Source organism: Salvelinus alpinus, chromosome 28, assembly GCF_045679555.1.
Source record: "Salvelinus alpinus chromosome 28, SLU_Salpinus.1, whole genome shotgun sequence".
NCBI lineage: Eukaryota > Metazoa > Chordata > Actinopteri > Salmoniformes > Salmonidae > Salvelinus > Salvelinus alpinus.
This window is the reverse complement of record NC_092113.1, coordinates 30,494,143-30,510,454: the sequence shown is the minus strand read 5'-3', so window position 1 is coordinate 30,510,454 and position 16,312 is coordinate 30,494,143. Positions and strand designations below refer to the sequence as shown.

Below are 16,312 nucleotides of genomic sequence, written 5' to 3'. Positions count from 1 at the left end.
CCTGCTGCACTGTATATACAACCTTACTGTACCTGGGGTTAAATTGTCTTTATAAACTGGGTGGGTCGAGTACTGATTGGCTGACAGCCGTGGTATATCAGATCGTATACCACGGGTATGACAACGCATTTATTTTTACTGCTCTAATTATGTTGCTAACCAGTTTAGCAATAAAGGCACCTCGGGGTTTGTGATATAGGGCCAATATACATTACCACGGCTAAGGGCTGTGTCCCTTTAGAACAGTCCTTAGCCGTGGTATATTGGCCATATACCACACCTCCTCTGGCCTTATTGCTTAAATATACACAGTGAATTAAAATAGAAGGCACTGCATACAACTTTACTATGAGTGCAAGATAAACATTATCTGTGTGTTGCTACTAAGTCATTTAAACTCATCCTAATTTTTTTATCCACAATGACTAAATCAAACCAACATCAAATAAACTTGAAACATGACACGTCATCCATTATTTGGCTATCTACACCCGCTCCATATGGCCCCAGTTCTCTCCATATGGCCCCCGTTCTCTCCATATGGTCCCCGTTCTCTCCATATGGCCCCAGTTCTCTCCATATGGTCCCCGTTCTCTCCATATGGTCCCCGTTCTCTCCATATAGCCCCAGTTCTCTCCATATGGCCCCCGTTCTCTCCATATGGCCCCCGTTCTCTCCATATGGTCCCCGTTCTCTCCATATGGCCCCAGTTCTCTCCATATGGCCCCCGTTCTCTCCATTTGGCCCCCGTTCTCTCCATATGGTCCCTGTTCTCTCCATATGGCCCCAGTTCTCTCCATATGGCCCCCGTTCTCTCCATTTGGCCCCCGTTCTCTCCATAAGGCCCCCATTCTCTCCATATTGCTCCTGTTCGCTTCATATGGCCCCCGTTCTCTCCATATGGCCCCCGCTCTCTCCATATAGCCCCCGTTCTCTCCATAAGGCCCCCATTCTCTCCATATTGCTCCCGTTTACTCGATATGGCCCCCGTTCTCTTCAGACACCCAAATACTTTTCACGAGGCCAGGGGCTTTTGGTGTGGGAACCATTACATTGTTCCTCTTCCTCAGAGGGATGGGATGACGATGATAAGCAATCACAGACACAACTTCAGAATCTCGGCCTCAAACTCTGACAGGATAGGCAACAATTGACAGTGTGCGTCTGCTCGGCTGGCCCAATTGCTAATTCATGCAAGTTGACAATCTGGAGAGGACAATTATGAGTGACGACGATAGTAAAAATAAAGAGGAAAGAGCACTTACACAGAGAGAGACTAATGTGAGGTTTACATTTTGAGTGAGTAGAAGAAATCCATTGCAGCACAAAGAAGCTGATGATACCACTATAACTGTAATGAATAGGCTACTGTACTAAGCACCATTTGCGTTACTGTATCTGTCTGTCTGCCTGTCTGCTGTTCTTCTTTGATTGAGAAGAATTTGGCCTGAGTATGAAACAGAGAAATTCCACCAATAATATTTTTCTTCCAAAACTCAATGTAAAGATGAATGACAGTTAACGTCGGCGAGAAAGAACATTGGGTATTGAATTGTGCACTAAACTGGCTGCTGACTGAAACTCCATGTAAGAAAAGCAAACGTGATGAAATCATCATGAAAAACAAATAGAAGTTGACACAAAAGAGGCATCTAAACTTTCAAAATGGGCTTACTAGATGCAGTAGCCAACTCATGGATATTGAATCCAAAATGCTTTCTATATGGATGAATATAATCATAAAATGGAAATTATATTGAGGTGGTTAAACAACACTCAATTGTACAATAAATGTAGCTATTTTAGAGCAATGCAGTTTTGTATTGTCAATGAAATCATGCAGCTTTCTAACAATAGCTTGTAAACCAAATGTTGTTGAACATACAGATGGCCAGTGTTACCGCTTTCACTATAGTACTTGGTATACCATCCATTATGTGGTAGGTTACATAGGAAGCTCTGCACTAGATCCCTGTATCAGCAAAAGAAATGGCTCTTGTGAATATGACAGCCTCAGTGGATATTGGTCTAACAATCTCAGGGGAACCAGCACTGGCACACAGTAGTCACCAGTCTCACAGTTATCAGACCTTGTTAGGAAAAGGGGTATATCTAAAATCCATCATAGAACAGGCAATGGCTTTTAGAGATCAAAATGATGTAGCAATGTCATAAATTGAATGACAATGATCTGATAATATGTCAAAAGGTCAGGAGGGTCACCTGCTTTCTGGCTACATAAACAAGCTCAAACAAGGTGATGTGGTAGTTTTGTTGAATGTTAACTGTGTAACCGTCTATGTAAAAAAAAAATATATATATATTTTAAATCAACAAAATTAACATGCTTCTTGAACTCCCTTGAACTATGCGGAAACAATATAATGGCCGCAAACAGACAGAAAAATACAAAGTGGTCTTATTATTTGCTTGTTACTGTGACTTTTTAACATGAAACCCTTAAGCGAGTTTTGAAAAGTGAAACATATTTACAAGAGTATCAGTGTGGAGTTGGAGGATTCTGAACAGGAAGCGTGTCATCAGATGAAGTCTTTTTCCATCCTCTTCCTCTCTCTGCACTTGGTTCTCCACAGTGTAGTGTGAGGGATCTGAGGGTGATGCTTAGTGAAATGCTCATTTTGCATTTATGATTACCAAGGCCCATGGGCGATATTATGCACTAATGTGAACTAATGCAATAGATTACAGAGCACTGGCTCTGGGGAACAAACAGCAAACAGATGTGTACTCAAAAATAAGAAAAAAAAATCTGTTTAAAGTGTTCAATGTGGTGGACTGTCCCTTGTAATTTAGTGTTGACAGAATGCACAATTTTGATACAATTTGTCAGTCTCTCTTTCTTTTCTCCCATTATTCTGATGCTAGGCCAGGGACAGTCAACAAATGGTGTGCTATTGTATGGTTTCTCAATCTAAAGGACACAACCCATTGACGGTATACAATGTACAACCATCTTAACATAGGAATACACCACCAATCTACACAATTGTATACACTGTTTACATTTACTGATGGCCATTTACTTCATGACCCTTTTATTACCCAAAACATGCTACCCTGCATCAACACATGCCTGATAACAGACACAAATCAAAGATGCGCAGCTAAGCATTCCTGCACCAGTCTATCAGAATCATTGATTGTATAAAGATGAGAATGTACAGCATCCACACAGCACAGAAACACCACCTACCTCTGTGTTGCTGCACTCTTGAGTTTGTATACACTGCCCTCTGGCGTTTTCTTGCAGTTAAGACATTATGCAGACAATGAACGAACCAAAGTACAGGTAACTGCCAAAAAAGGAAACACCAATATACAATCAAATCAAATTTTATTGGTCATATACACATGGGTAGCAGATGTTAATGTGAGTGTAGTAAAATGCTTGTGCTTCTAGTCCCGACAGTGCAGTAATATCTAACAATTCCCCAACAATACACACAAATCTAAAGGGGTGAATGAGAATATGTACATATAAATATATGGATGAGTGATGGCCAAGCAGCATAGGCAAGGTGCAATAGATGGTATAAAATACAGTACATACATATATTAGTAATGCAAGATATGTAGACATTATTAAAGTGGCATTGTTTAAAGTGACCCATTTATTAAAGTGGCGAGTGTTGGATTTCTGTGTAGGCAGCAGAATGAGTTAGTGATTACTGTTTAGCAGTCTGATGGCCTTCCTGTGACATCGGGTGATGTAGGTGTCATGGAGGGCAGGTAGTTTGCCCCTGATGATGCGTTGTGCAGACTCTGGAGAGCCTTGCGGCTGAGGGTGGTGCAATTGCCGTACCAGGTTGTGATACAGCCCGACAGGAAGCTCTCAACTGTGCATCTGTAAAAGTTTGTCAGGGTTTTGGGTGACAAACCAAATTTCTTCTGCCTACTGAGGTTGAAGAGGCGCTGTTGCGCCTTCTTCACCACACTGTCTGTGTGAGTGGACCATTTCAGTTTGTCTGTGATGTGTACGCCGAGGAACTTAAACTTTCCACCTTCTCCACTGCTGTCCCTTCGATGTGGATGGGGGGTGCTCCCTCTGCTGTTTCCTGAAGTCCACAATTATCTCCTTTGTTTTGTTGACATTGAGTGAGGTTGTTTTCCTGACACCACCTCCCTGTAGGCTGTCTCGTCGTTGTTGGTGATCAAGCCCACTACTAGTGTCGTCTGCAAACTTGATGATTGAGTTGGAGGCGTGCATGGCCACGCAGTCGTGGGTGAACAGGGAGTACAGGAGGGGGCTGAGCACGCACCCTTGTGGGGCCCCAGTGTTGAGGGTCAGCGAATATGTTGTTTCCCACCTTCACTACCTGGGGGCGGCCCGTCAGAAAGTCCAGGACCCAATTGCACAGGGTGGGGTTGAGACCCAGGGCCTCCAGCTTGATGATGAGCTTGGAGGGTACTATGGTGTTGAATGCTGAGCTGTAGTCATTGAACAGCATTCTTACATAGGTATTCCTCTTGTCCAGATGGAATAGGGCAGAGTGCAGTGTGATGGCAATTCCATCGTCTGTGGACCTGTTGGGGCGGAATGCAAACTGAAGTGGGTCTAGGGTGCACTTCATGATGACAGAAGTGAGTGCTACGGGGCGGTAGTCATTTAGTTCAGTTATCTTTGCCTTCTTGGGTATAGGAACAATGGTGGCCATCTTGAAGCATGTGGGGACAGCAGTCTGGGATAGGGAGGTTTTGAATAGGGCCGCAAACACACCAGCCAACTGGTCTGCGCATGCCTTAATAGGGCATTGGGTCACCACGAGCCAGAACAGCTTCAAAGCACCTTGGAATAGATTCTACAAGTGTCTACAACTCTGTCAGGATATAACACCATTCCATAATTTGGTGTTTTGTTGATGTGGTGGAAAACGCAGTCTCAGGCGTCGCTACTCTCCCCTAAGTGTTCATTTGGGATGAGATCTGGTGACTGAGACAGCCATGGTATATGGTTTACATAGTTGTTATGCTCATCAAACCATTTAGTGACCACTCTTCCCATGTGGATGGGGGCATTTTCATCCTATGAGGGCATAGGCATGGTAGCAAAAATAATTACACTAATCATAGTATGTTAATTGCGTACTTAACTCAGAAGCAACACCTATGTGGAAGCACTAACTTTCAATATACTTTGTATCCCTCATTTACTCAAGTGTTTCCATTGTTTTGGCAGTTACCTGTACATGGACTAAGATGTAACAGAAGATATGGCAATTTCTCAACACTGTACACAATGTGTAAAATTAATGACAAACTAAAACACTATGCTCATGTAAACAATTACAAAAATATACACAATTTCAAAAATGTCAAATGATTTGTACATCAATTGCAGTGACATTTAATTTCTGCAGACTGAAGGTCTGAGTGTGAATGTTTATTGGGTCCCTCTACTCAAGACAACAATTACACTTGATCTAAGTCAAAAGACCAAACAATGAGATCACAACATAGAAAAGTGAAAACTGAAGAAAAAAATGAATGCATGTACTGACATGGCTATCATTTATTAGGCGAACGTAAACCACACTGGGTGAAATCACTGTATAAAGTACTGTAGAGCAGCATAGTCAGACATAGCATCGCATCTCAAATCGAAGTAAATTCAACTAACCAGGTTAAGTCCAGTATCCGTCACAATAATTACCTAGGCTAATATATAAACCAAACTTAGATTTAAATGTTAACTTAATAACCACATGCTTATGAAAGCAGGAAAAGAGAAATCTGAAATTGTCAATTTCCAGTGCCGGGAAAAAAAAAAAAAGTCTCAAAAGTTGTTTCAAGGTTACATAAACAGGAAGGTGGTAGGCCTATAGTAAGACTTGGAAAGATACCTGTAGACATTTTCAAACAGCACAAACAAATACTATAACACTACTGGTCTATGCCCCAAATGTCATTGACTCATGGTGATAGTCATACAACTCTTGAGCGATATTTCACTTTTTCATTGCACACACGTAGGATTTTTTTTTTTTTTTTTTTACAGAAATAAATAACCTTAAAAATTATAACAGCAAAAATATGAAATAACAGAAGTCTGGTGTGCACAAATTGCTTGAAAATATCAGAAGGCTTCCTACACCATGTGCATTAATTTGTAACAGTTAATGCATAAATGAAGTAGAATCATATCAGAGCTGAAATTGAGTTCTGAAACAATTGTTTTTTCAGTGTACAATGTTGAGCTATTCCTGCAGTAAGGCTTTCACTCTGCTCTCCCTGACTTACATACAGAATCAACAAGTAGTAGACCACAGCTTCAGAAAAACCAGTGACAAAGCAGGCAGACAAGTTAACACAATCCAACCTGAGGCAAAATACTATCTTAGGATCCTGCATAACATGAACAGAGTCCTGAATACAGTTTGGAAAAACAGTCGATCTAAAAAAATAATCTGAACAGTATTTGTGCACACAAAAACTAGAATCCCTCAGATATTCTCTTGATATTTGGTCCATGTTTTACCACTCTTACAGCCTAGTCGGTTGTGAGGAATCCAAAGGCAGAACAGAACCAGCAGCCATTTCTATGTACATTTCACATAATACCCAGTAGCAGGAATCCCTGGCTTCAGGTTCTGATCATGTTTATCCAGTGAATAACTACTACTTATAGGCACAGACATGCTGCTCCCAACTGTCCAAAATGCACTGGCTCAATAGTAGACATGCTAGCTACAGCAGCTTCATATCATCACAAAAATAACTGCCTACTATGAGCGTCAACAGTCTATAAATTGAGTTTGAGGCAAGATACGTCAACATACAGCTTTTGTTTTGTAAACTAAGAACTCAAGCTGTAGGTCAGATAAAACCCTACCCAACATCAGTGCTATTACAAAAACATGGTCCTTTGATTGCTGACTGTATGTCATATTAGACAGAACAGCGTATTAATAAACAAAAGGTAACTTCCTCTTAACACTTTTCTCATTTATACATGTTTTATCTAGTACAACCATAACAATATGATATTCAAACAGTCATGTGTCAATGCATACAACCTCAACTCTGTTGTATTAGATAGATGTGTATAGATCAGTGGGGGTAGGTTATCTATGGGTCAGGCCTTTCCTCCAGGTAAACTCTCAAAAGATGGTTGTAGCATGAACTTCTCAGTGTATTTCAAACCTACGGAAGGCTATCAAATGTATTCTATTTATCTCAACACAAAACGTAAGACAGCCAAAGTTACTTACAACATGGCCGGTGAAGTCAACCAGAACAATAGCCTACCATTAGAACAGTTAAGCCCTTTCGTCAGTGGGTCCACTGCATTCATTACTGATGGGTCTGGAATAGGCTCTCCTCTGTAGCATATTAGCTGGGTAGAGTAATGGCCTACTCCCTAGGAAGAGGAGGAGGACAATCTTAGGAGTAACCCCAAAGTAAGTTTGATACAAACCGTAATAATGGCAATATGATATAGCTGTCCAACTCTAATATGGAACCCCCCGACATTTACAACTACACTAACATGAAAATGGGATGAATTAATTGCAAACGTGTAGAAAATATATAAGATAAAGCTTTTAGTTCATACCTCTTGGGTTTGTCTGCGCTCCATGACTGGGGTTAGCCACAGTGGGATGGTAGAGGGAGGCCAGGTCACTGGGGGTGTAGGAACGGAGGATGTTGATCATATTCCAGTCAATCTCCATACTGCTGCTGCTTGCAGAGGCTGGAGGGTTGGACGCTTTGACTGGGGCATAGGCCTGCGGCCTGTGAGAGGGAGAGGCTCCATTTCTTCCTGAGGGAAGCAGTCTGTTGTACCTGTCCTCCATCCTAAAGCCAGTATCAACAGTGTCCGTTTCCCTTCCGGGGAGCCCAGAGAATCTCTGCCTCTTACTGGAAGGTCCACCACCAAAGTCCATTGGGGGCAGACTACCGAACCGGCTGGAGAGGCATAGCCTGGCAGCATCTGAGGGCCAGATTATAACACTACCGCTCATCACAGGACCGCTTCTTAAGTCACTTGCCACTCTGCTGTCCGATGGGCTCTGCCTCGGTCTCTCCATTACAGGTCTGCTATATTTTATATCGTTGGTGTTGGATTGTTCTGCTCGCTCTGTAAACCTGGATTGGCCCTGGCTGGTGGTAGGCGGCATCATCATCATCCTGTACCACTGATTGGAGCCCCGGGCCTGGACAATCTCCTTCCGGGGTTCATTGGTGAGAGACTGTTTAGGCCCATGAGGAGGGTTGGAGGGGTGAGTCTTTCCTGTAGGTTTTCCAGGAGGCTGAGGGGTTGGGGATTTGGTCCGGCGAGGGTGTCTCCGATCTACAGGAGGCAGCAGGGTGACATCTTTGCCCTCAAGGGCAGGGGGGCAGCCAGTATAACGCTTCAGTTTTAGACTTCTGTTCTTCTTAGTCATGTCAGACTTCTCCTTGTGAAGCAGCTTCTTGTGCATGAGCAGGACCTCTGGGTACAGAGTGCTGAAGGCACAGGACGAACAGGCGTTGGAAATCAACACATTCCTTAGGGTGGCGGAGATGGAAAGTGACACTTTTAAGGACAAATTTAATGGGGCGCTGAAGCCCTCGTCATTCCTTTCCTTTCCTTCCATCTTCAGGTTAACAGGTAAAGTGTGATTTGTCTCCTGTCCTTCCATCTTCAGGTTAACAGGTAAAGTGTGATTTGTCTCCTGTCCTTCCATCTTCAGGTTAACAGGTATGGGGTGTTTTGTCTCCTGTCCTTCCATCTTCAGGTTAACAGGTAAAGTGTGATTTGTCTCCTGTCCTTCCATCTTCAGGTTAACAGGTAAAGTGTGATTTGTCTCCTGTCCTTCCATCTTCAGGTTAACAGGTATGGGGTGTTTTGTCTCCTGTCCTTCCATCTTCAGGTTAACAGGTACGGGACATTTTATGTGTGCAGAAGAAGAGTAAGCAGCCGTAGAAATCAATTTCCCATACCCAGCATTCACTTGAGCAAGTGGGCTGGCAATCTTGACACCAATGCTATTAAATCTATCCTCTGGTTTCATAATGGCACAAGGTTTGGTTGCAGGCCTGACATTGGGAGTTGGCCACAGTTTGGATCGTTTGGGGACCCGTCTGTCTTCTCTGTTTCTGGTGAATTCTTTCTCACTGGGAGATGGCACAGATATCACAGGCTTATTGGGGATGTCAGTGTAAGGTTTGTCCTTGTGATGTCTATCTAAGTGATATCTCAGTGAGGTTTTCTGGGCTGCAGCATAGTCACAGTATATACATTTGTATGGTTTTTCACCTGAAAGACAAAAATAGAATTGCATAAGCATAATTGGATCCTAACAGCAAATAGTCTTCAGATGAATTAAATGCTGAACGTACTACATACAGAACACAGGGGTGTAACGGTTTGGTATGTATTGCGGTTTTGGGATCACAGTTCGGTACATTTTGTGGTTTTGAGGTCACGGTTCGGTTAACGGGAAAATGAAACGCCAACAGTTACTGTAGTTCATTTCTGTTAATTCCTGATTCCATCTTTGATCATGTAATGCCTGACGAGAGCACAATCAGGAACACCAACATTTCACTTTGTATTTTCTTAAATGATTACTCATCAACAACATGAAAATAAAGTGCAACATGTGTATGAAATCAATATGTAAACATGGCTCAGAAATTGTATAGGCTTATGCCGTTTTCTTACAAAAGAACAGAAGTAGTTCCTGGTTGCACCTCAAAAGGACAGACAGAAATACAGCAATTAAGATTGTAATTTTTAGTACAACGTGATTTACTCAAGAGGCATACAACGCAGCATCGGAATAGCCTATAAGCCTAGTGTTTATTTAATTTTCTATATATTTATTTCGGGTTCAGTGCGGACCAAATCGAGGTCCCATTACCGAACGGTTCAGTACAGTTACACCTCTAGCACTCAGAGTAAGCGCATCCAAGTTCATGTTAAACCTTAGAGCCAAATATCAGCTATACATTTCCCAATTGTGCAGCCTATTTCAAGTTCCAATGTCACATGCACAAGTACAGTGAAATGCCTTTCTTGCAAGCTCTAAACCCAACAATGCAGTAATCAATATCCATGTAGCACTAAAAATAACATAAATCAGGCTTCCCAGAATTACATAATGTTTACCTGTATGGGTCCTGAGGTGAATGTTGAGGTAATAGCTGGAACGGAATGTCTTGCCACAGTAACTACACTCCCTGGAGGACACAAGATCTTTCACCTTCGTTTGATCAAATCCATCTTCACTTTTATCTGTAGAGAAAACAAAAACAGGATTGATTTCTTCACATGACCAAATAGTCTACTTACAAAAACTTGTGTGAAGCAAGTGGATTTGCATAACCTGTAAATGACCAGTAGAGGGAACTGTTGAAAATAAAATGTCCATTTACAGGTTTTTCCCAATTATTTACACACTAAAACTGGCCCATGAGGCACAATGACCCAAACCTGTAACTCATTTACCAGAAGCAACACCAAATTGGAATACTACTGGCACATGTTTTGCTTTACACTGAGATTGCAATTTTAAACATTTGGCAAAACAACACACAATTATCTACCTTTGGCACGACCTTCCTAAAAAGCAACACTGTTCAACAAGCTAAGCTCAATTACCAATTGATCACTATCACGCTTCACAGGTAGAGGTGGGTGTAGATGTGTAAGAAAATTAGGAACAAGGAGAGTAATCTCTGATGAAATTCAGGCAACTGTGGTTTGACCTTTGGCCTGCACTCTGCCCAGTCTCTCCAATCTGAGCTGCTTCACCGTAGCATACATTATCTGGACGTTACAAAATGATAAAAGGTCCAATGTCTCCAGTACATAAACTCAGCAAAAAAAGAAACGTCCTCTTACTGTCAACTGCGTTTATTTTCAGCAAAGTTAACATGTGTAAATATTTGTATGAACATAACAAGATTCAACAACTGAGACAAACTGAACAAGTTCCACAGACATGTGACTAACAGAAATGGAATAATGTGTCCCTGAACAAAGGGGGGTCAAAATCAAAAGTAACAGTCAGTATCTGGTGTGGCCACCAGCTGCATTAAGTACTGCAGTGCATCTCCTCCTCATGGACTGCACCAGATTTGCCAGTTGTTGCTTTGAGATGTTACCCCACTCTTCCACCAGGCACATGCAAGTTCCGTTAAACCAGACATCGAACCGATACCGATGATGGCATTTAAAGCTAATATTGGCTGATTCAGAAATGTTCACCGATATATCGTGCATCCCTAGATAGTGTTTTGAATATGTCACATTAGTGTGATCTTGGTTGTCACTAAGTTAGATTCATTTGATGTGTGTGTCTCATTTGTATGCAGAGTTTCATTTTGAGCAGGGAGTACATGATGTTGATTTCTGTGTTTCATTTTGGAAGATGTCTGTGGGGTTTGGGGAAATTGGCTAACTGTTTTGTGTTCAGAGTTTTGAGTACCGGAGATGTAGTTTCAGCAAACGTGTGTTAACAGTTGGGAAAAACTGTAAATCCACCTTTCCTTAATAGAAAACAAATGTTTGTTTCTTAAACATTAGGTTGCTGTATTTACCTGAATAGAAGGCATCTCCCGGTGCTCCATCATCTGACCCGTCTTCAGACCCCTCTTCTTTGGGGGACCCTGCTCTGGAGAGCTTGCCATCAATGAAGGCGGTGGGGCTCTCCACCTCACCCCTCTCCCTCTTGTGCACCCTGGAGTGGAGAACAAGCTGGTGGTACGTCCTGAATGTCCTCCCACAGTCCTCACAGTGCGTCGGCTTGTCATTTCGACTTGACTTCTGATCAGGTTCTGGTGATGGGGTCTCTCCAGCAGTCTGTCTGGATCTCAGTTCTCTACCCAAGTTGTCTTTAACACACTTGTTGTCACCTTCTTGGCCTTCTGACCAGATGTTTGTCAGTTCTTTATCTGAGCCAGAGTCCTCGTTGTTAGAGCTGTGGTCTTGGATTAGGCCTACATCTTTAGCCACACTTGGACAAACTGCTATCTTTCCCTTGGTGGCAAGTTGCCAGGCCTGGTAGGTGTTGAAAGGGTCTAGTTGGGCAATCCACCTAGAAGATCTCTCTGGTATACTACTTTCCTCAGAGAGGGGGCGAAGGTTGAGTACCTGTAAAAAACCTTGTTGACTGAGGGGATCTTCCTGTCTATCCTTCTCTCTTTTTTTATCAGCCTCTAATTCTTTACTATGTACTTTGCTGTGTTCCACCAAATGGTGTTTATCGGTGAAAAAGAAGCCACAGGTAAAGCACATTTTGTAAGGGGTGATTACGGGCTCTGGGACTTGGTCTTGGATGACTTCATTGATAATAACTGGACCATCCAGGTTCTGCTGGGCCTTAGCCTTATGGAACCTCATATGGTTCCTCAGAAACCAGGGTTCCTTGAACCGCCGGCCACAAAGGTTACAGTGAAAAGTGAAACAGTCCTTGTGTGTCCTCATGTGGCTCTCCAGCTCGCTGGCACCCTCTGTGGCCTGATCACACACAAAGCAGCTAAATACCACCTCCTTCACGGATGGCAATCTGGGTTTGGACCGGGCCCTCTCACCTGGGATCAAGAACTCTGCCTCCACACGCAGAACTGCCGTTTCTAACAGTGTTGTGGGGTGCTGGGTCAGGACGTGTGGGCCCAGGTCATCTTGGTGTGTGAAGGTCTGGTCACAAAACATACAGTCCAGGGCTTCCAGCAGGCTTCCCTCGGGCTGAGCCTCAGCTTTGTTAGTGATGGTGGCACTGTGAGGAGTCATGCTGGAGCCAGACCCTGGCATGCTAGCACCACTACTAATATTTAGAACGTCTTGTCCAAGTCCATCTGGACTTTCCACATATGGCAACAACAGGTGAGTTGGCATTTCCTCAAAAGTTGTGCAATTGATCTATATACTTAAGTATTCTATAAGTAAGGAGTTACTGGATGACATTTCTGAATATCAATGTGGAAGATCGTCAGTGATTCATCCAGGGGAGTTAGATCTTAGTAAGTAGATTCCTGTAAAACACAAAATAAGGAAAAGGTTAGGCTAATGTAGTATCATCATGGAACAGTGCTATCCGGGGATCCTTGGGACATCCCTACCCTAAATCCTAACCTTAACCCCTACCCATTTTACATTTCAACGGGGTAGGGCCATCCCAAGGATCCCAGAGCACAGACGTATTATTATGGCAAGGTGAGGCATATGAATGCTAAAAGGCACCAAGCTACCTCAAATAACAAGGAAATTGAGTTCTCAAATTGAAACTGAATATGAGATTAATTTCCTCTTAGCATGAAGTACTGTGAAGAATGCATCATTTTATTGCACATGGCTACATATTTAACACATCACTTAACAGTTTGCCATTAATGCAAAGCCTTGGCTTGTGGTTATATTTTTAGCAGTTTGATAAAATGTGGAATAAATGGACAAACTAGTTGATACATGAATACATCCTAATTAAAATTATTGCATTGCATAAACAGCTCGATAGTCTACAAACAGCTTGTAATTTAAATTAAATCATTAAATATTTGTTTAACTATTTTGGTTTCCACTTCCAAACTGACCTAGCAGAATGTGTTCATTCTTTGTTCAACAAGCCAAGACAAGATGACCTGTGTTGGCAATCAGTGGAAGTTGTCGACTAAGGAAGTGTCATCAACCATGAGAAAATAATAGTCTTAAAATATTAGGCTTCTCTGTGACCCATCCCAGTCAGCCACCTATTTTTATACAAGATATTTCTGATAGTCATAAAACTAGATAGTAAAGTAGCACGTTATTTGACTGATGTTTAATCAGCTATGCAAACAGGTCTCCAATTTGTTATCCAACACATGCAACGTGATAAAAGACAAATGAGCCACTCGTCGAGTTGATCCAAAGGTTATGAATCTGTAATGCATGCCAAATTAGATGGTTAATATGTGAAGTCTTAAAGTTAGCTAGTTATTAATGTCCCACATAAAAATAAATCGTGCTTTTCTATTGGATTATTTTCAATATAGGTAGAATTCAATAGTCACTTCTGTAACTCATTCTGCTACATCCTACTAACGTTAGCTAGTTAACCACTGATAGACACGGGGACAGCAACTTCCTATCAAACATTGCGAAATTCAGCAAATTAGCTTTCTAGCTAGCCAAGCACGGAAATTCCTAATTTAACAGGCACAAAGACATCGCCAACAATTTCTGGACTCAGACATAGTTAATGGGTGAAAGGTAGGAAATAAAACAGATATCCTAATTAACCATCATTTGAGTTCATCTTGCGAAATAGTTTAATAACATTAGCTAATTTAGTTAGCTAGTAATCAATCAATACGCTCGTTTTATATAAGCTGCAGATAACTCACCAATACCTACCAATTCAGGCTTTCCAGGTAAACTTTCAATTCATCGAAATTATATATCTAAGTGAAATAAACTGCGTGTTACATCCTGTCGCTAAACTAGCTAATTCATGATTAATAGCAGCTACCCACATTTGTTCACCTTCCAACAATTGTCGGTCATATTGTTCTTACTGAATATTTGCACGTCGCTATGTGCAGCTGTTGAATTGTGAGGCGCGCACTCAACGAATCGGGGACAGAAGTAGCGCGTGCACTACAGCCCCAAAAGCGAAACAGGGACAACAGTCACGTGGTCGCAACTTTTGACGAAGTAAATAATTATATAAAATAAAATGTATAATACAATGTAACCTAATTACATAATAAACAATAGTGGGGCACACAAGGCACGCAAGGTAACAGAACGTCTGTAGATCTATTACAAAACACAAGAACAAGGTGGACTGCCCAAATGTAATCATTGTAATGGCGGTTGTGTCATGTGGATGGTTAGTCAGCTATTGAGTTGGTCTGAAAGTTAGAGGATAGGCCTAGATAAGATTATTGGCTATTTGTTGAAAGATAACAGTGTGATTCTATTCTGTATATGGTATGGTACAAATGTGGTTGTATCCTACATAATTTCCCATTTGAGACAGTCACAGTTAGTTAGCAAATAGGCCAAAATAAAATATCAATGTTTTATGAACTTTGTTCTAAGCAAAAGTCTCAACGCCATCTTGTTCAGAAAAAGAGTTGACTTTTACATGTCTCTCACTCCACTTCCCATTGCAACAGAACAGAGCACCATGTGGAGAGGGGGGATGGGGACCTACAACTCACAGATACATGTGGGATGATGTGCTATGCAGCAACAGGTCACTGTGTGTTTCCAGCATTGAATGATAGCCTTATAGCTTTGTATTTATATCAAATTATCACTGCAAAAGTAATTTGGCTATTCAACCTTTCCCTTTTTTCTTATTTGAATGTTTTTTGGAAATCAGGTTATATTTTAGTTTTGGTCAGATGTAGACTATTGAAACTCAAAAAGTATTAAAATTATGATTTTGAATACTTGTCCTATTGTAAGATACCAGAATGTTCAGAAATAACCATGATAATTCAATCCATAACATACCATAGCCTACAATGCAACCATGAAATACAGGGATCTACTGAATGGAAAATGAAAAATCTATGAAGTGAACTAACATACATTCTATTCAAGGTGAGCTAGAAAAAACTTGATTGCTACATGTATTTACTAATAATCAATGTAAAGTTAAGACCAATACTTTATTCTTTCTTAGTACAATTGATCACCTTTCCTCCTCTTTTCATCAGAGTACATGCATGTCAAAGCAACTGCTTCACCCCTCCCCCACCTCAGCTCCTCTGACAGCTGGCAATAGCATGGATCTCATTGTGGTTCCACTTTCAATTATTATGCCATTGACTACTCTATTCACAATGTGCTTTTTCACAGAAAGTATGTATTAGTACTACTTTACCTCATGAATACTCACCCTTCTTGATTTTGTGATGGCTCAAGATAGTCAGGAAACCTAAACACAATCACACTGTCAGTGGATGTTGGATGTTAACCCCACCCTAACCCTCCTTTTTCTACTAGCTTAGGTAAACAACTCTTGAGTGATAAAGGTTCTATGTTACAGCTTTGTTAGTTTTAGTTAATTTAGAGACTTGATTATTAATGAACAAAGAGATCTAGATAGTTTTACTTGCATTGCTGGTTAGACTTAAAACAAATATTACATCACAGAATTATATAGAATAGAACACATAAGAATTATAAGATCTCCTTGTTTTTCATTGGCATGATAGTCAACAAAATAGACATTGAGATGAATATGTTCAATGAAGAAGGCATTCATCACACCAGACTGAACCATTCTTAAAAAAAAAATTGTTCTCAATGAAACCCATCCCCAGCTGTCAAGGGTGAAGAACAGTGAACAAATCCACATCGACTGCTGTC

At 41.3% G+C, this 16,312-nt stretch overlaps 1 protein-coding gene across 4 annotated transcripts; it reads right to left on the bottom strand.

Moving 5' to 3' along the window:
- Window positions 1–5,515: 5,515 nt before the first annotated feature.
- Window positions 5,516–14,825, bottom strand: LOC139557628 (zinc finger protein 217-like). 4 transcript variants are annotated; one of them, XM_071372682.1, is made up of 5 exons: window positions 14,332–14,825; window positions 11,548–12,981; window positions 10,115–10,240; window positions 7,574–9,259; window positions 5,516–7,378 (listed from the first exon to the last, which is right to left on the bottom strand). In XM_071372682.1, the coding sequence occupies exons 2-5, from the start codon at window positions 12,842–12,844 to the stop codon at window positions 7,278–7,280; spliced, it is 3,210 nt and encodes a 1,069-aa protein (XP_071228783.1). In that variant the 5' UTR covers window positions 12,845–12,981; window positions 14,332–14,825; the 3' UTR covers window positions 5,516–7,277. The 4 variants fall into 4 exon arrangements, with proteins under 4 accessions (XP_071228783.1, XP_071228782.1, XP_071228784.1 ...); XM_071372681.1 differs by having other exon boundaries at window positions 14,342–14,825; XM_071372683.1 differs by having other exon boundaries at window positions 14,461–14,825.
- Window positions 14,826–16,312: the final 1,487 nt, after the last annotated feature.